The 20,935-nt window shown below is 42.6% G+C and overlaps 1 protein-coding gene across 1 annotated transcript in view; it reads right to left on the bottom strand.

Annotated features, from left to right (window-relative positions):
• The window catches only part of LOC109874075 (junction-mediating and -regulatory protein), a 47,239-nt gene that overhangs the window by 12,061 nt on the left and 14,243 nt on the right, over nt 1-20,935 (bottom strand). Inside the window, exons 2-5 of the mRNA XM_020465831.2 lie at nt 17,224-17,397; nt 1,108-1,258; nt 687-856; nt 127-292 (exon numbers count right to left, since the gene is read on the bottom strand). Coding sequence (XP_020321420.1) covers nt 127-292; nt 687-856; nt 1,108-1,258; nt 17,224-17,397 — 661 coding nt within the window. The remainder of the gene's footprint in view (nt 1-126; nt 293-686; nt 857-1,107; nt 1,259-17,223; nt 17,398-20,935) is intronic.

Here is a 20,935-nt window from a genome sequence, read left to right as displayed (position 1 = left end):
CAACAGGTATAAAGTGTGTAGTATTACCAGTGATCTGTCTGCGTAGACCGGTGCGCTGGCCGTTAAGCAGCAGTTCCTAGTCTGAATGTTCGTTAGCAGCAACAGGTATAAAGTGTGTAGTATTACCAGTGATCTGTCTGCGTAGACTGGTGAGCTGGGCGTTGAGCAGCAGTTCCTCACAGCGCAGCACCTCAGCCTGGATGTCATAGAGCTGCAGCTGGAGCTCATAGTACAGCGCCTCCATCTGGTCCAACCGCAACATAGCATCCTCTCCCTCCTGCAGGTTTTGCATCTGAGACACCCAGAGAGAGAGAAAGAGGTGGTCAGAAAGACAGAGTATTGTGTACCTAGGGAAGCTGGTGTGCGTTGAGATATCTGGTGTAAAATGGCTGCCGTGGCATTGGTGGTGGATGAGGAGTGACTCCCCAATACAATGTGCTTTGAGAGTCTGGAAAAGTGCTATAGCATTAGTAGTACCTCCGGTTTCAGGCTGTTTCCTCTGCTCCAGTCAGATCTCCTTTATTACTTTTTTAACAGTAGTAGTACTGTAGTAGTGGTAGTAGCAGTAGTAGTAGTAGTACCTCCGGTTTCAGGCCATGTTTCCTCTGCTCCAGGCAGATCTCCTTTATTACTTTTATAACAGTAGTAGTATAGTAGTAGTACTGTAGTAGTGGTAGTAGTAGTACCTCCTGTTTCAGGCCATGTTTCCTCTGCTCCAGGCAGATCTCCTTGGCCCTCATCAGCTGCAGTGTTTCCTTGGACACGGCGTACTGTAGACGCTCCATGCGGTCCACAGCTGCAGCCCACGCCGCCTTGCCAAACTTCCTCTGGTCCACACGCATCCGCTCGTAAACCGCTGGAACACACACAGATTTCTTTTTTTAAATACAAAGGACCAAAGGTAGACAAAATATGTTTGAGGTTTTAACCCGATTGTGAGCCAGTTGATAGTTGGGTTAAGGTGATTGGGGGAAGCAATTTAAAGCATGGAGATTCGGGTCTGACTCGGAGGGAGTGTCGGTATAATAGTCTGTCTATGGGCTGCTCTGCGGAAGATGCATAGCTCTGGAGTTTGCCTCTACAGAGTGTTGTGTGTGTGTAACTTACCTTTCTGAGCCCTGGCGGTGGTCTCGAAGAACTTGACGGTGAGATCCTGTATGGAGAGGACGGCAGCGTGAGCCTTCCTCGTCCACTCCTCATCCTCCCTCCTCAGCCCCTCCACGCGACGAGGACCCAGACGCTCCGTCTCCAGGGAGATCTGACCCAGAGGGGACACAGGTCAACAGGGGTCACGCAAAGGTCAAATCAACTCCATTCTTTTTGTTTGTCTAAGATTTTATTTGACATAAACAATGAATTAAAAAACACACACATACAAACAAATACATCACACAAACATCACCCCTGCCGAGACCCACTAGCCCCCATATCCAGTAGCCTTATATCCCTTTTTGCCACAAACTGCACAATTTACCTTCTCTCCATCGCCGCGCTCTTTCAATTCTTAAATAATAAAGCATTTGACCTTTCCATTGCGTGAACGGCAGAGGATTGGCAATTTCTTTTGAGTACAAGTGTTTTTTAAAAGGTAATCGATGAGAAGAGTACTGTCCAACCCATCAGGTAGCTCGCTGCACCCTCATATGTCATGTCTTGGAATATACAGACATGAATTAAAAGCACATTTACATTGCAATACCTCTGACACCCATCTTTCCAACTCCGACCCATGACTTTGGAATTTTGTAACATTCCCAGAAGGCATTAATTATTTACTCATTCTAGTTTTACACTTCAGACATGTCTGCAATGGTGCTGTAGAATTTGGGAATTTTGTATCTTGTATAATACATTCGATACAATCATTTATACTGGATTAAGCGTACATTTTCATGAACTGTAATTGTGTTAGTTATGTTCCAGCATTCCCTCCATCTTGTGCCAACATCAGTTATTTTTAAGTCTTGGTTCCAGTAGTTTATATTTTTTTCTAAAGAGATTGTCAGTTGGATATTCTCCCTGCAAGGTTTTGCATAATCTTCCCTGTCATATGAACATCATTTTCGGACTCAAATAAGATTCCCTCAAGGTTGCTCTGGTGTCCAAAAGATTTTAAATCAACATTTGGTGATATAAAACTTCCCAGTTAGATGTATTTGAAAATATCTATGGGATGGGAATAAATGTATTTCCTGTCACCAAGTCATTTATGGTTTCTATGCCTTTAGTTTTCCATGTGGGCCAACTTATCGGTGAATTCTGAAAAGCTATCCAAACGATAGTTCCATAAGGTTGTGTTTTTAGGAAGTGATATTGGTTCTTATAGAATACATTTCATTTTCTTCCATATTGTTATACTATGACGTTGTTAATGTTCTTAGCTTTATCTTTTGAAAATAGACACGTGAAACGATTCTGCAGATGAGCATTTTCAATACCCATTGTTTCTCTATAGTGTATTTAACTATATGTCACAAGTAAAATCCCTGGGTGGCGAGTTGATACAATTCCAAGTCTGGAAGGTGAAAACCACCCCCAGAATTAGGAAGAAGTAAAACTTTCCTTTTAAATATATGAATTTGATTTGCCCATATAAAGTATGTTATAACTGAGTATACTTTTTAAAGAATGTCTTTGGGGGGGTAATTGGTATTACTGAAAATAAATACAAAAACTTTAGCAGCCATGCCATTCTAAAAAAGGTTTATTCTACCTGAAAGATTTACAGAAAGATTATTCCATTTAATTAGATCTGCTTTCATAGTGTTGAGTAATTTTTTGTAGTCTATTTAAAGGAATGCTGCAGATCTGGGAGTTATTATTTTTCCCAGTTGCCATTATTTTGAATTTTTCCATGTTCATTTTATAACCTTCCAGGTGAATCAACAGCCTGATCAACTCTATGCGAAGGAGATGTGTTGCGCTGCATGAGGCAAATGGTGGTCACACCAGATACTGACTGGTTTTCTGATCTAAGGCCCTAGCTTTTTCAAGATGCAAAGCTGTATTCCCCAGTCATGTGAAATCCATAGATTAGGGCCTAATGAATTTATTTAAATTGATTGATGTCCTTTTATGAACTGTAACATAACAAAATCTTAAAAAATGTTGCCTGTTTGTTCAGTGTATTATATCATTCAATTATATTTTTGCTTTGGGACATCTATACAATATTTGTATTGAATGTTGTAACGTCTGCTTCCAACTCACACTCTCAAACACATAGATCCTCTAAACGCAGCCCACTTTCCAGCTCACACTCTCAAACTCGTATAACCCCTGAACGCAGCTCACTCTCCAGATCCCAATCACCTGAATTCTAATCACCTGTTCACACACCTGTATGTCATTATCACACACTATTTAGTTCAGTTCTTTATACCCCATCACTGTGAGGTATTGTTTGTTTTGTGACACTTCTTTCGTAGCTCTGTTTTTCCCGTGATTTACTTCTCCCGTGTATGATAGTTTTTGCCTGCCTCACTAACAACGCCTTTGGCCTATTCCCTGCATGTACTTTAGGATTTCCTGTTATCTACCTATTGCCTGATCTCCCGGATGACGTTACTAGCCTTTTCCCTGCCTGTACTGTTGCCCTTTTGGACCCCCTGTGTGTGACCCCCTGCCTGCCCTTGGACCCAGCTACCTGCCTCCTCCTGTGGTCCTGTACAATAAACAGCTGCTGCTCCCTGCGCTTGAAACCAGCTCTCTGTCTCCCGTCGTGTTCAATACAAATGTATTATTTCAGCTGGAAAGTTTAATAGAAATGGCAATTCCAGACAATCAAAAGTGTTTTCGGGCATTATTAATAAATTGTTTTATTGTTTTGCATATTGTATTAAACTGAAACATGTTTGTGTCTATTTGTATCAAGTCTTTTAACACTTTTGATTATAAGATTTATAATTTTATTGTTACAATTTATTAAACTTATGGGTCTTTAACTTCTTTGGGACTGGGGGGCAGTATTGAGTAGCTTAGATAAAAAGATGCCCAGAGTAAACTAGGCTAGAATGTGCATAATATAGATTTGGATAGAAAACACTGAAGTTTCTAAAACTGTTTGAATGATGTCTGTGAGTATAACGGCAGGCAAAAACCTGAGAAAAAATCCAACCAGGAAGTGGGAAATCTGAGGTTTGTAATTTTTCAAGTCATTGCCTATTGAATATACAGTGTCTATGTGTCATTTTGCACTTCCTACGGCTTCCACTGGATGTCAACAGTCTTTGGAACCTTGTTTGAGGCTTCTACTGTGAAGGGGGAGAGAAAGAGAGCTGTTTCAGCCAAGTGTCATGCCATGAGCTGATCACTCACGCTCCCGTGAGAGGTAGCTTTGTTCCATTGCATTTCTAAAGACAAAGGAATTCTCCAGGTGGGAACATTATTGAAGATTTATGTTAAAAACATCCTAAAGATTGATTCTATACATCGTTTGACATGTTTCTACGAACTGTAATATAACTTTTTTGACATTTCGTCTGAACAAGTGATCGCGCATTATGCATTTGGATTACTGGGCTAAACGTGCGAACAAAAAGGAGGTATTTGGACATAAATTATGGACTTTATCGAACAAAACAAACATTTATTGTGTAACATGAAGTCATGTGAGTGCCATCTGATGAAGATCATTAAAGGTTAGTGATTAATGTAATCGCCATTTCTGATTTTTGTGAGCCCTCTCCTTGGCTGGAAAATGGCTGTATGGTTTTCTGTGACTAGGTGCTGACCTAACATAATCGTTTGGTGTGCTTTCGCCGTAAAGCCTATTTGAAATCAGACACTGTGGATGGATTTACAAGAAGTTTATCTTTAAAATGGTGTAAAATACTTGTATGTTTGAGAAATGTTAATTCTGGGATTTCTGTTGTTTTGAATTTGGCGTCCTGCAATTTCACTGGCTGTTGGCGAGGTGGGACGCTACCGTCCCACATATCCCAGAGAAGTAAATCAGCAGGGGATTCTCCAGATTTGAATATAACTGTTTGATGCAGTGAACTAGGAAGTACTGAATTAAACGACGTGTGTTGTCATTTGTGTAGATAGGGGGCTACTTTGTCCAAATGGTTGAATAGAATTCTACGGGAAAACCATCCATTCCTGGTGCTTTTCTCCGTGCGAAAATTCTCCGTGCAATTCAGATTGAAAAAATGTTGTATGCTGATAGTTGCTGCAGAGTTAGAGTCTTAGATGGCTATAGTTCCTGTGGGCTGTTTAATTCTGATTTATATACATTTTCATAATAAACTTGTGATTAAATTGCATTGTTGTTTCAAATGACTGCTTCTGTATCTTTATCTTTTAAAATTATAACTGGTTTAGCATTTATTAGTTTTGTGAGAGCTGCGAGATATTTACCAGGTTTATTTACCATTAAGTAGTTATTTGAGTTTAACCTTTTATTTTCTTCTTCACCTTGTAAATACTTTTTATGGGATACTTTTTAAGATAGAAAGAAAAAAATCACGAAACAAAATGTAACTTTTTTTAAAGGCATCCCAAATTATATTGGGGGTCGGCTTTTTTCTGTCCTCTATGTCCATATTTGTAAGGGTTTACATTTTCTCGTCTAAGTTTTGAATCAAGTTCTGGTATAGAAGACGCACTCTGTTCATTTTCCAAATTCTGTTGCTAAATGTATTTTACATTGGTGTAATTAAACATGATACTAGAGAATGATTCGACATCACTATTTCATGATTTGTTGGAAATAAAAAATGAAGTCAATTCTTGAATAGCTCTTCTTACTTTGAGAAAAAAAGGAACAGTATTTTGTAGTTGGGAACAGTAAATCTCCAGTTGTCCGGTAAAATATTTGTAGAGATGACATTTTTCTGAATCTTTGGAGACTCCCTGAATGTGCCTTTTTTATTACTATGTCTGTCAATCTTATCAAACGTGAAAAACAGCTTCTATCTCAAGGCTAAATAGTCATCACTGGACGGGTACCACCCGACTACTCAACCCTGCACCTTAGAGGCTGATGCCCTATACATAGTTGAAGCCGGAAGTTTTCATACACCTTAGCCAAATACATTTAAACTCAGTTTTTCACAATTACTGACATTTAATCTGAGTTAGAATTCCCTGTATTAGGTCAGGTAAGATCACCACTTTATTTTAAGAATGTGAAATGTCAGAATAATAGCAGAGAGAATGATTTATTTCAGCTTTTCATCACATTCCCAGTGGGTCAGAAGTTTACATAGTTTAGTATCAGACCACTGCAAATCTACCAAGACCTGGCCGTCCCTCTAAACTTTCAGCTAATACAAGGAGAAGACTGATCAGAGATGCAGCCAAGAGGCCCATGATCACTCTGGATGAACTGCAGAGATCTACAGCTGAGGTGGGAGACTCTGTCCGTAGGACAACAATCAGTCGTATATTGCACAAATCTGGCCTTTATGGAAGAGTGGCAAGAAGAAAGCCATTTCTTAAAGATATCCATAAAAAGTGTTGTTTAAAGTTTGCCACAAGCCACCTGGGAGACACACCAAACATGTGGAAGAAGGTGCTCTGGTCAGATGAAACCAAAATTGAACTTTTTGGCAACAATGCAAAACGTTATGTTTGGCGTAAAAGCAACACAGCTCATCACCCTGAACACACCATCCCCACTGTCAAACATGGTGGTGGCAGCATATCATGGTTTGGGCCTGCTTTTCTTCGGCAGGGACAGGGAAGATGGTTAAATGGTTAAAATTGATGGGAAGATGGATGGAGCCAAATACAGGACCATTCTGGAAGAAAACCTGATGGAGTCTGCAAAAGACCTGAGACTGGGACGGAGATTTGTCTTCCAACAAGACAATGATCCAAAACATAAAGCAAAATCTACAATGGAATGGTTCAAAAATAAACATATCCAGGTGTTAGAATGGCCAAGTCAAAGTCCAGACCTGAATCCAATCGAGAATCTGTGGAAAGAACTGAAAACTGCTGTTCACAAATGCTCTCCATCCAACCTCACTGAGCTCGAGCTGTTTTGAAAGGAGGAATGGGAAAAAATGTCAGTCTCTCGATGTGCAAAACTGATAGAGACATACCCCAAGTGACTTACAGCTGTAATCGCAGCAAAAGGTGGCGCTACAAAGTATTAACTTAAGGGGGCTGAATAATTTTGCACGCCCAATTTTTCAGTTTTTGATTTGTTCAAAAAGTTTGAAATATCCAATAAATGTCGTTCCACTTCATGATTGTGTCCCACTTGTTATTGATTCTTCACAAAAAAATACAGTTTTATATCTTTATGTTTGAAGCCTGAAATGTGGCAAAAGGTCGCAAAGTTCAAGGGGGCCGAATACTTTCGCAAGGCACTGTATATACAACATGATCCCACTGGATTTGTGATACAATGAATTATAAGTGAAATAATCTGTCTGTAAACAATTGTTGGAAAAATGACTTGTGTCACGCACAAGTAGATGTCCTAACCGACTTGCCAAAACTATAGTTTGTTAAAACAAGAAATTTGTGGAGTGGTTGAAAATCTAACTTTAAATGACTCCAACCTAAAGGTATGTATGTATACTTCCGACTTCAACTGTATATCTACAGAAATAAAAACAGATCTTGGTTCTGTTGCCTGTGAGTGTTTGTATAATAACCTACTGATTCCGTGAGCACCAAGCCTCACCCAACCACAACATGTCAGATAAATCTTTGCTATGTGCCGCTTGCTCCTTACCTTCGTTTTCTTCATCTCCAGTATTTTCTACAACTCGTCAAATGTCTTCCACACATTCGACTTCCTCCTGAGCAACCAAACATTCCCCCGTTTTGAGTTTATTTGTCATGTCATCTGCATCCCATTGGCTGTCACATATTACAGTGACCCTGGTCATTGGTGACTCTATTACCCGTAGTATTAGACTTAAAATGAATCATCCAGCGATCATACACTGTTTACCAGGGGGCAGGGCTACCGACGTTAAGGCTAATCTGAAGATGGTGCTGGCTAAAGCTAAAACTGGAGAGTGTAGAGAGTATAGAGAGTATAGGGATATTGTTATCCACGTTGGCACCAACGATGTTAGGATGAAACCGTCAGAGGTCACCAAGCGCAACATACCTTCAGCGTGTAAATCAGCTAGAAAGATGTGTCGGCATCGAGTAATTGTCTCTGGCCCCCAGTTAGGGGGAGTGATGAGCTCTCCAGCAGAGTCTCACAACCCAGTCGCTGGTTGAAAACTGTTTTCTGTCGCTCCCAAAAGATAGAGGGTCAATTATCTACAAATTCTTTCTGGGACTCACCCACAAACAGGACCAAACCTGGCCTGTTGAGGAGTGACGGACTCCATCCTAACTGGAAGGGTGCTCTTATCTTATTGACGAACATAGACAGGGCTTTAACTCCCCTAGCTCCACAATGAAATAGGGTGCAGGCCAGGCAGCAGGCTGTTAGCCAGCCTGCCAGCTCAGTGGAGTCTGCCATTAGCACAGTCAGTGTAGTCTTTTGCCTTTTTGTAATTGAGGAAAATAAGAACAATCCAAAATGTATTTTTGATACTGTTGCAAAGCTAACTAAAAAGCAGCATTCCCCATGAGAGGATGGCTTTCACTTCAGCAGTGAAATCAGCTAGAAAGATGTGTCGGCATCGAGTAATTGTCTTTTGTCTTTTTGTAATTGAGGAAAATAAGAACAATCCAAAATGTCTTTTTGATACTGTTGCAAAGCTAACTAAAAAGCAGCATTCCCCATGAGAGGATGGCTTTCACTTCAGCAGTGATAAATTCATGAACTTCTTTGAGGAAAAGATCATCATCAATAGAAAGCAAATTACGGACTCCTCTTTAATTAAGGCAAGGGCTGATTTCAAGGTTTTACTGCTAACCTACAACACATTACATGGACTTGCTACTACCCATCTTTCTGATTTGGTCCTGCCGTACATACCTACACGTACGCTACGGTCACAAGACGCAGGCCTCCTTACTGTCCCTAGAATTTCTAAACAAACAGCTGGAGGCAGGGCTTTCTCCTATAGAGCTCAATTTTTATGGAATGGTCTGTCTACCAATGTGAGAGACGCAGACTCTGTCTCAACCTTTAAGTCTTTATTGAAGACTCATCTCTTCAGTATGATTAAGTGTAGTCTGGCCCAGGAGTTTGAAGGTGAATGGAAAGGCACTGGAGCAACGAACCGCCAAGATGTGATGAGCTTGAATGATCAGCTATGAAAAGCCAACTGACATTTACTCCTGAGGTGCTGACCTGTTGCACCCTCGACATCCAATGTGATTATTATTATTTTGACCCTGCTGGTCACCTATGAACATTTGAACATCTTGGCCATGTTCTGTTGTAATCTCTGCCTGGCACAGCCAGAAGAGGACTTGGCCACCCCTCATAGCCTGGTTCCTCTCTAGGTTTCTTCCTAGGTTCGGGCCTTTCTAGGGAGTTTTTCCTAGCCACCGTGCTTCTACACCTGCATTGCTTGCTGTTTGGGGTTTTAGGCTGGGTTTCTGTACAGTACTTTGAGATATCAGCTGATGTAAGAAGGGCTTTATAAATAAATTAGATTTCCCCCCAGCTTCAGCAACATGGACAGGGCGATAAACACTGTTGATGTTCTGTGGTGGTCGCTGCAGCAGGGAGGACAGAGAAACACAACGGGTGCTAGCCACACAGTCACTCGCTGTTATTTATTTTTTAACACAGCACAACATGTCTGAGCACGGCCCAGCACAATCAAATCAACTAAGGTCGGACTCCATTTTAGTCATTTGCGCGTCTTAATTATTGAGATGTGATGAGTGGAAGCCCCACGTACACCTCAGTAAAGTGCCTTCCCAGCAACCCATCCCAATCCACCGGATATAGCCCCTCTCCATTCTCACCAACAACCACCATTAAATCTTAATTGTAATGCAAAAGAAGGAATAATAATGATTTGACATCCTTAATCTGTCCAGTACGGTTATTCATTTAAAAATATATAACTACATTGTAGTATAATAAAGTCATTTCTTCTCACTCTCTCTCCACCAACCCCTCCCTGTTCTCCCCCATTTATCCCACCCAAGCCAAGCTTATCCCCACCTCCCATCTTTAACACGATGGTGTTCTCCATCTTGCTCGACAACCCCCACAAGCGTCTTGGGACCTGTCTGAAGTCGGTACAACCGATCTGCCAACTTCTGTCTGTAGCGTCCGAATACAGGGGTTAGACTCTTATGGGCACCTCAAATCACCTGGCATCATGTAGTACCAGTGTTTAACAGCAGGCGGTGCAGTGGTGCAAGTCAGGGACATAGAGCTACATGCCTGGATGTGTTTACTGTACTACTAACCCAGTGTGCTCCTTTGTTTTCTTTTCATAGCCGTGGGACATTCTTTATGGATAAGAGGACCTGATTTAACCCAACCTACTGAGGCAATGGCAATCAAGTGTTCCAGTGTCTCTCACTTCTCAGGCTTAGTCTTATACATGGAAGTGACTTGGGTCTGTTACACCGTCTTTGTAGCTAGCTAACCAGCCCTGGGTGAGTTAGTAAGACCGCTGATCATTGTTCTAGGTGTGTTTAGACTAGACGGCAGCAGCTGGAACAGATTGTACAGTGAGAGTAGCTTACTTCCTAAGGACACCCCCCCACTACATACATACACTACACTCACATGTCAGCCTAATATCTCAATGCAAAACAGATGTGTCTGTATGAGCGCCCACACGCACGCACACACACACACACAGTAATCAACAGCATGCCTCACAGAACCTGAGTGGTTTAAATCAACCAACAAACTGGATGTTTAGTGTCTGTGCGAGGGAGGGAGAGAAAGAGAGTGAGTTAGATAGAGGTAGAGGAAGGAGAGAGAGAGAGAGAGAGAGAAAGAGAGAGAGAGAGAGAGAGAGAGAGAGAGAGAGAGAGAGAGAAATAGTGTGTGTGTTAAGAGGCAGAGAAGGCTAGATGAGGAGAAAGACATAACTCAGTCAGTCACACAACGTTAGACATGACCTTAGTGCGGAGGTTTCCATTCTCCAATAGAAAGGGCATATTGGCCCGCTACACAAACTATAACATTTTGAATGATTGTAACATCTGGGCCTAGCACAGCTCCTACCCAGCAGACGAGTCACACATCCTGCTCTATGGAACTATGAAACACCCTAACAATGAGGAGGTCCATCATATCTACGTGGAATAGAGACATAATGTAAACACTACTAGTCTCTCCCCAGTGGCGCAGCGGGCCACGCCCAGGAGACGGCACACAATTGGCCCAGCGTCGCCCGGGTTAAGGGAGGGTTTGGCCGGCTGGGATGTCCTTGTCCCATCGCGCTCTAGCGACTCCTTGTGGCGGTCCGGGACACATGCACGCTGACTTCGGTCGCCAGCTGTATGGTGCGCCTGGCTTCCGGGTTAAGCGAGCAGTGTGTCAAGAACCAGTGCGGCTTGGCGGGGTCGTTGTTTCTGATGACACATGGTCTTAACCTTCGGCTCGCCCGAGTCCGTACGAGAGTTGCAGCGATGGGACAAGACTAACTATCAACTGGATATCATGAAATTGGGTAAAAGTACAACAAAACAAACAAAATACATATATATATTTTTACTACTAGTATCACTTCACAGTGGGAATGTCTTTGACAGGGGCTGTTGACAAAATGTCAAATATGCCATTTCTAGTATGCCATTGTTCTCCGTTTCCCTGATACTGTGGTTGACTCAGTGTTTCCCCTATATGCGCCACTAAATAGTTGCCGCCACTGCAAAACAATTATATACAGTATACACATTTCTGCTGAGACATGATTTTAAGATCAGTGACACCAACGACTGTATATATGAACGGACAAAAGCCATAGATCACGTGACACCATTCATTCCTATGTAATGGCTCAATAGCGCATTGAAGCCAAATGAAGTTGGTTAAGATGGCGTCTCAAGGAGATAACATGCGCAGTTTGAGCTACGCCAGGAGGTGATGTTGCAGGCTTGCTCAGTGCTGCCCCCTCTCATTAAGGAATTTGGTTCTTGTTAGGTGTTCTTGCAGTGAAAAGGCTATATGTGAGAAATAAGTATGAATAGAACACAGTATTGGAATAGAATGTTGCTGAGAATTGAACAATGAGATAAGAATAGTGAATGCGATGATGCCAGAGAGCTTTAGTGGTGTCCTCTGGCCAGTCTGCCACCTGGTCCAGTAATCCCCCCCTTTCTTCTGTCACTTCCTGGTTGCTGTGCTGTGTCATGGTCTCATCTCAGACGCGACACCCTATACAGCCATGACCTAACCCTACACCACTAAATTATACACACACTGCCTCTCTCTGCATACAGTAACAGTACTACACCTCCATTCTTCTGTCCATCTTTCCACACCTCCTCTACAGCCCACTCTGTAATCTGCAGCTCCAGACAGCTGGTGTCAGAGTGAGTGAGGCAGGAATAACAGCCTGGTCTGTTCCCAGGGCCAGGGGCTGAAATAACTACAGAGATGGACCAGTGTCACAGTCCTTATCACAGACGCCTAAAACAGCCTTCTATCACCTACGGGAGTGAGGAACGTCACCACATGCGCAAACACGCACGCGCACACACTTTTTAATCATACACGCCTTTTAGGTTCTACCTACTAACTACCTATGGTACTTAGCCACCATTTCATAAGTTACAGAAGCAACATGACTTATTAATGTATGCCCTTTGAACCTAGCTGTAACAGAATACCCATGCTGCATCACTCTGACACAAGATAGGGCTGACCCACAATGCATCATTCATCCTATACCTGCTCTCCTTTGTCCCGGACACTCATCCACTTCATCCTTTCATTAATCTATTCATCTGTTCCCTCTTTCGTCTGTTCCTTTTGGCATGTTGACAGGGTTCAGCCCAGGGGTGGGCAACTCCAGTGCTTGTGGGACGCAGTGTGAGCATTTTTTTGTTCCAGCCCAGCTCTAACATATCTGTCGAAATTGAAGACCATGTTTAGTTGATGACTTGAATTAGGTGAGTTAGTGCTGGGCTTGAACAAAAGCCTGCATGGACTGCAGGGTTCTCGGGTTGAGTTCTATCCAGATTTTCATATCGTCAGACCGTCCTTCGGTCATCCTGGGATTTACGGTATTACCGGTTTAGTACACAAGAGGGAGCCAAATAGACACACAAAAAAGCCAATTGGGCATCTACAAGAAAGCTAACAAAATGAGCACAAATAATAGCGAATTTCCATGAAGGCTGCTAGCTAAATATGCTAACGAGCACAAATCAAAATAAATGAATTGCAAAGACAGGCAATCCAGCTCATAAAGCTATACATATATATAGGTAAGAGCTACTGAATGTAATATTTTGTGAGTTTGGACATTTACAAGCGAATGTGAACAAGAGACATTGTGCAAATGAACAGAGTTTTGACACATGCTAGTCTGAAGGAAGAACAGTACTGGCTCTGGAGAAGCATGTGTACACGCTGTGTCTGTGTGGAGTCTGGAGTCGCTAGGGCAACAGCTCTGAGAGAGCAGCTCTGCCTGCTCTGCTCGGAGAAGATGGGTCGAGAAAAGCGAGGTGAAAAAGCACATCAAGATGGTAGTGTCCGCTGTACAGATTTCTCAAACATCGCAGAAAGCTAACACTATATGATGCCCCGTCTCCTTATTAATTCACCCACTTAGCAAGTTAAACTTGGGGGTCGCGTTAATGCAGAATTCTGCGTTTTTCCCGCAGATTTTTTTTTAAAAATCTTGCTGGGTTTTGTAAACGCAAAAGCATCTTATTGTAATTTTTGCTGAGTTTAGTTGCACTTCTCCACTCAGATGAGAATTCACGAACGGGCAGAATAATTCTTTGCAAAACATTAGGAGTAAAAAAAAAACATAAAAACGCAACCCCTGTCAATACACATTTGAACTCACCTGCACCTGTTTTCCCCCGTTGTGCTATTTATAAACAAACACTGGCGCAACTGTTCTGGGGAACTACGGTAAGCTTCATAATGTAAAATAATGTGAAATGAAGAACGCAATTTGCTTCATCTCCTAACAAATTGGACAAGTTGACTGCAGGCATTTACTTAGAAAGCAGTTACAAGTCTAAAAACGTATTGAAAAACTTCAAAGAAATAGTTTCAACGGTATAGAAAAACCATCCGTGGCTATTTCCAAATACCCCGGCATATGGCATTCCGCCCAAGCCTACAGGGTTCCCACCCCTAGTTCAGAAGGTTCCAGAAAGAAAAGAACCATGTGAAATGGATACTGTTCCCAACTTCTCATCATATATAAGAGTATATCTCCCGTCTACTCGTACAACCAGCTAAATAACGGTGCATTCGGACAGTATCCTGTTTTATTTCATCCTTTTTTAGAATAAGGCTGTAACGTTAACAAAATGTGGGAAAAGTCCAGAGGTCTGAATATCTTCCGAATGCACTGTATAGCTTAACCCATTGTCAGCTCCTCCCTTCTAAAAAAGGTGACAGGATTCATTTACACCTTCCACTAGGTCCTAGGACAATTGGCATCAGTGCAGTATGTGTGTGTGTGTGTGTTCACACTCCGAGGAGGTAAGAGGAGGCTATAACTTTATCAGGTTCTCATCTCCTTTGGGGCACTGATAGTAGTCTATTGAAAGACTACCTAGCCTACCCTCATCTGTCCACGTGACAATTCTTGCCTCACCTTACTCGCAACATTTACCCACTTGAACATCAAGGACAATGCAGAGCACATGCAAATACCCTATCCTTCCCCTTTCTCCTCTCCCTCACCCTTTTCTCGCTCGTCCTTCCTCTCAGGGACACACTCCTACTCCCAGCTGTATAATGTAGGGCTGTTCTACTGACTCATCAGTTTATGAGAAACCAAGCAACAACCAACATCCAAACGACCGACCAACTGACTGGCCCGTCTGATATTTGGGTTAATTTCCATACAGCTTTGTTTCCAGCCGTTGGTTTCCCCTCAGGGCAACAGGTGGTTGAGCTGAATCACAATCATAGCATCAAACAGACCTACTGACCAACTATCCTAGATGGATCTCCTTAGCTCACAATATAGCAAAGCTTAGGGAACATTTTGCTGTTGTCTTCACGAATAAGAACAAGCATGTGGAAACAGTAGACATGAAGTAATAGGACTGGGAATTGCCAGGGGCTTCATGATACGATATCACGATACTTAGGTGCTGATACGACATGTGATTTTTACAAGTCTATGTATTGCGACTCGATATTGAGATTTCATGTTTCAAACATATTGTTCTCTCAGTGTCTGCTGCAGAGAGACAAGAGAGAGCATGATAAAAATGAGTTTTGATCAGCAATGGCAATAGAAGTGCTGAAAACATGGCTCACTATTTAAAAAGATGGAGATCAAGCTAGAGGATGTTTTGGCGCAGGTACAGTCGACTAGCATCAGCTAACGCTACCTAGCAAAAACATTTAATAATAATGTTGCGATATGTAACTAACAAGTTTCTTACCCCATCACTATTAAATAATTAAACAATTCAGGATTTATATGGTGGATAGAATGTACAGTACTCTAGCTCCTCCTACAAACTACATGAGCAAACAAACATATTTGAATTCATATTGTAGGGGGTTTAATTAACAAAAGACTACCAGCAACCTGCTGCAACCTAGTAGGCAGGCAGGATTACTGAGCCATATCATTGCTCCAGGTTCTGGACATCTGGCAGGCATACTAGAGGAGAGCAGATCAGTGGAGTAGCTTTGACCATACTGGCAGGATTATCAAACGAGCCCAGAGACTAGATCTCTCCTTCATGTTTCACAGTGTTGGAAGGCTTAATAAGTGAGCCCAGACACAACGAGCAACGATGAGAGGATTAAGGATTAAGACACCCTAGATGCCGATTCAAGATCAGTTCATCATTTCCCCCCCTAATGGTTTGTGTTAGGGTTTCAAAAGGTAAACTGATCCTAAATCTGTACCTACCGGGAACCAGGTCCTATCCGAAGTTCATAATGCTGCATTGTGTTCTGAAGAAACTCCCCTCACACACAGTCGTGTGTGTGTGTGTGTGTGTGTGTGTGTGTGTGTGTCCAGCGTAGCACCACAGACAACCATGATGGGTGAGGAACGTGGTGTGGGGAAAAGGCAAACAGGGGGAAATCACCTCCAACGCCATGACTACGAGCTACAGACTGGACCCTCACAAGAGATGACTGAAATAACACACAACCCTCACTAACACAACAGCCTCAGAGAGAGTGAACGAGAAGGGAAGGAAAGAGGGGAGAGTGAGAGGAGAGGTGTCTGCTGAGACTGCAGTATTCCAGGCTGGTCTGGTTTAGAAGCTGAGTACAAACTGCTGTACTAATACTGTAGGTTAAGCTGCTCTGGGCAGGGAGGCAGGAGGACTGAAGGGGGGGAAAGCCTCTCTAGCGGATCTGATCCTCTACCCCCCCCCAACCCCCATACACACACGACTGCCCATCATATTGTGGGAAGAGTTTAGCCTTCACCACAGCTCTAGAATCAGCTTAGCCATTAGAGAAGGAACAACTTAAAACTCACCTGTCATTTATTGCACTTCCACATTCATGTCACTCCCGCTATCTCTGCCGTCTAGTCCAGTTACCCACCAGGAGCTAACCCTAATGTAATTAGATAGGACTTAAGAAATACTGGGTATTAGAGTGTATGCTGCTGTCTGTCAAAGGGCTTTAGGCCCACTGCTACGCTAACCTTGACCGTAGCCCAGACTGCCAGAGACAGCTAATGTGTGTGTGTGTATACAGTGTGTGTGTGTATACAGTGTGTGTGTGTGTGTGTATACAGTGCATGTGTGTGTGTATACAGTGTGTGTGTATACAGTGCTTCTACCCCCAAGCCATAAAACTGCTGAACAACTAATCAAATGGCCACCCAGACTATTTACATTGAGCCCCCCCCCCCCCCCCCCCCCGCCTTGCTTTTATACTGCTGCTACTTGCTGTTAACTATCTATGCATAGTCACTTTACAAATGACCTGAACTAACCTGTACCCCCCCCCCCCCCCCCCCCCTGCACATTGACCTGTATACAGCCTCCTTATTGTTATGTACATTTATTATGTTCTTTTTTTCATTGATTCTATTTTTATTTTTTTTACTTTAGTTTATTTAGTCAATATTTTATCAACTCTATTTCTTGAACTGCATTGTTAGTTAAGGGCTTGTAAGTAAGCATTTCACGGTAAGGTCTACCTACACCTGTTGTGTTTGGCTCATGTGACAAATAAAATTGGATTGGATTTGTTACCTTGATCTGCTGTTTGCGCAGCATGGCCAGTTCTCTCATGTCTCTGAAGGGCTGCAGTAGGTAGTGGTAGAGTTGTGTTGTAGCCTCCAGTAACTCTCCGTAGGCCTCGTCCTCCTCTGGATACACCTGCAGCAGCTCCACCATACTCTCCATGGCCCGGTGCCTCTCCAGCAGCTACAGAAAACAAGATCATTTAGAAATTCAGAAAAACATCAAAGCAACTCAAATAATTAAACAATTTACAGCATCATGGCAGAGTTAGGAGGATTCGGTAGGCCTAGACGGCTAGGCCTGTACCAAAGAAAGAAAATAGGAAAATGGGGAACATGGTTTGAAGAACTTGTGTTTCTTCTGTGCTTCTGAATAAGGTGCTATAGGAGAGGTGCTAATAACGTTCAGGAATAGCTAATATTGTTGAGACTAGTAGTAGGAGTGACTGGATCAGTGTGTGTGTGTGTGTGTGTGTGTGTGTGTGTGTGTGTGTGTGTGTGTGTGTGTGTGTGTGTGTGTGTATAGTGGCCCCAGTCTCAGCCCAGACTCCAGACCATTTCATGATGGCTGCCTCAACAGAAAGCTCTTTCAACATCTGGATAAAAAAATTGCAATACGTATTTACCAAATGTTACAGTACCTGTAAAATTAGACGGTTGAGTATTTGTGCAGTCAGTGCATAAGCATGATAATGTGTGTGAGCATGTGTAAGTGTGTTAGAGGTGTAATTGCTCACAAATACATGTATTGTGGTTTTAGGGTCACGGTTTGGTTTCAGTACAGCGGGAAAATGAAATGCCAACAGTTACTGTAGTTAAAGAGGACAAAATTAAGTGTCGGTATTCCTGACTCCATATAAAGATCATTAGTCATATAATTCCTGGTGAGAGCACCATCAGGATTAACACTTTGGATTTTCTTAAATGAAAACACATGATTACTCATTAACAACAACACTAAAATCAAGTAGAAAATGCCTGTGAAATCAATATGTAAACAGGGCTCAGACATTTATAGGCCTATGCTATGTTTTCTTACAAAGAGAAAATCATGTGCACTTCTGTGTCTCTAATAAAGGGCCGTGCCTGTAGCGCTTCAATATATACTGAATAAAAATATAAACGCAACATGTAAAGTGTTGGTTCCATGTTTCATGAGCCGAAATAAAAGATCCCAGAAATGTTCAATAAGCACAAAAAGCATATTTCTCTCAAATTTTGTGCACAAACTTGTTGACATCCCTGTTAGTGAGCATTTCTCCTTTGCCAAGATAATCCAACCACCTGACAGATGTGGCATATCAAGAAACTGATTAAACAGCATGATCATTAATTACACAGGTACACCTTGTGCGGGGAAAAATAAAAGGCCACTCTGAAATGTGCAGTTTTGTCACACAACACAATGCCACAGATGTCTCAAGTTGAGGGAGAGTGCAAATGCCATGCTGATTGCAGGAATATCCACCAGAGCTGTTGTCAGAGAATTTAAAGTTAATTTCTCTACCATAAGCCACCTCCAACGTTGTTTTACAGAATTTGGCAGTGTGATCAACCAGCCTCACAACCGCAAACCACATGTAACCACGCCAGCTCAGGCCCTCCACATCGGGCTTCTTCATCTGCGGGATCGTCTGAGACCAGCCACCCAGATAGCTGATGAAACTGTGGGTTTGCACAACTGAATAATTTCTACAGAAACTGTCTTAGGGAAACTCATCTGCGTGCTCGTCGTCTAGGATCTTGACCTGACTGCAGTTCTGCATTGTAACTGACCTCAGTGAGAAAATGCTCACCTTCGTTGGCCACTGGCACGCTGAAGAAGTGTGCTCTTCACAGATTAATCCCAGTTTCAACTGTACCGGGCAGATGGCAGACAGCGTGTATGGCGCCGTGTAGACGAGAGGTTTTCTGATGTAAATGTTGTAAACAGAGTGACCCATGGTGGCGATGAGGTTATTGTATGGGCAGGCATAAGCTACGGGCAATGAACACAATTGCATTTTATCTATGGCGATTTGAATGCACAGAGATACAGTGACGAGATCCTCAGGTCCATTGTCGTGCCATTCATCCGGCACCATCACCTCATGTTTCAGCATGATAATGCATGGCCCCATGTCGGATCTATACACATTTCCTGGAAGTTGAAAATGTCACAGTTCTTCCATGGCCTACATACTCACCCATTGAGAATGTCACCCATGGACCATGTTTGGGATGCCGTGGATCGACGTGTACCACAGTGTGTTCCAGTTCCCGCCAAAATATCTAGCAACTTCCAACAGCCATTGAAGAGGAGTGGGACAACATTCCACAGGCCACAATCAACAGCCTGATCAACTCTATGCGAAGGAGATGTGTCGCGCTGCATAAGGCAAATGGTGGTCACACCAGATACTGACTGGTTTTCGGATCCACGTCCCCACCTTATGTTTTAAGGCATCTGTGACAAACCGATGCATATCTGTATTCCCAGTCATGTCAAATCCATAGATTATGGCTAATGAATTTACTTCAATTGACTGATTTCCTTATTAGAACTAAATCAGGTCATATCTTTGAAATTGTTGCATGTTGCGTTTATATTTTCTGTTCACCGTATATAGAGTGGGTACTAACGGTTTACTGAAATGGGTGCGAGAGGGCATAACGTGGTGCTAAAACCCTCTATTCTGCTCGACCATCGAGAATGGGCGCATTTCCACGGCCATAAACATGCATATCGCTCTTCTAATTTGTTTGGCCCGGTCAGATGGGAGACAGTGTTGCAGATGGGAGACGGTGTTGTGTTGTTTTTTTGGCGTTTCAGTGTTGCTCCGGTAGCAGGAATACTGGTGTGATGTCGTTGTAAATATGTCAACATGTTTGAGGTGTTGGCAGCTGCATAGGCTATTCTCGTTGAGCAGTGGAGACATACTCTCTCTGTCCATTGTCGCTGTAGTCTACAGGGAAGCCTAAATGGTCCCAAACTGGAGATTAAAACAACGGGTGGAGAATCATCCTGGTTTACAATCCCACCACTCGCCATCATACAGAACTAGTTCCCGGCTGCGCCTCACAAAAAGACAGTTTGAAATGAGCCCATTAAGATTCAGATTTTGTTGACAACGTGAGCATACCCTGAAGAAGAAAAAAGTCCGCTCAGCTTTACTTGAGGCATACAATGTAGCATAGGCATTGCCTATAGTCCTAGCGTTTTTAATTGTCAGATATTTTATTCAGGTTTACCTCGTACTGAACGGTTCAGTGAGAATACGTGTACCGTTACACCCCTAGTGTGTAGGTGTGTGGCCATATCATAAAAATCCATTCAATATAAATTAGAAAGAGAAAACCAGCAACTGCTGCTGATACAGAACATACTGTATGTCTAGGAGTCCAGACAACTATAGCATTGTTTCCCTGATAACACTATCAAAGTAACCATTGTCCACACCTCACAACCATCAAATTAATCATGTACTAGCCTAGGAACCACTCGCTTCATACAGTACAACTCTCCCTAAGTTCTCCCAGGGATAACATTGAATGCGTAAATGTATAACCAGCCTATCTACGCAGTGAATAGCCTGAGCAGTACTCTTCTGCTCTGTCTGGTGTGGATTGAAAACAGTGAAGGAGCTGTAGATCGGATGAATAGGGGCTCTTATTTGTTAACCCTAGCCAGGCTTTCCATAGCCACCCGCACACACAGAGAGACACAAGTCCACTCTAGGGAC

The sequence above is a fragment of the Oncorhynchus kisutch genome, linkage group LG29 (genome assembly GCF_002021735.2).
Source record: "Oncorhynchus kisutch isolate 150728-3 linkage group LG29, Okis_V2, whole genome shotgun sequence".
In the NCBI taxonomy this organism is placed as follows: Eukaryota; Metazoa; Chordata; class Actinopteri; order Salmoniformes; family Salmonidae; genus Oncorhynchus; species Oncorhynchus kisutch.
Note: the sequence above shows the minus strand (reverse complement) of the source record. Positions and strands in the feature narration are given on the sequence as shown.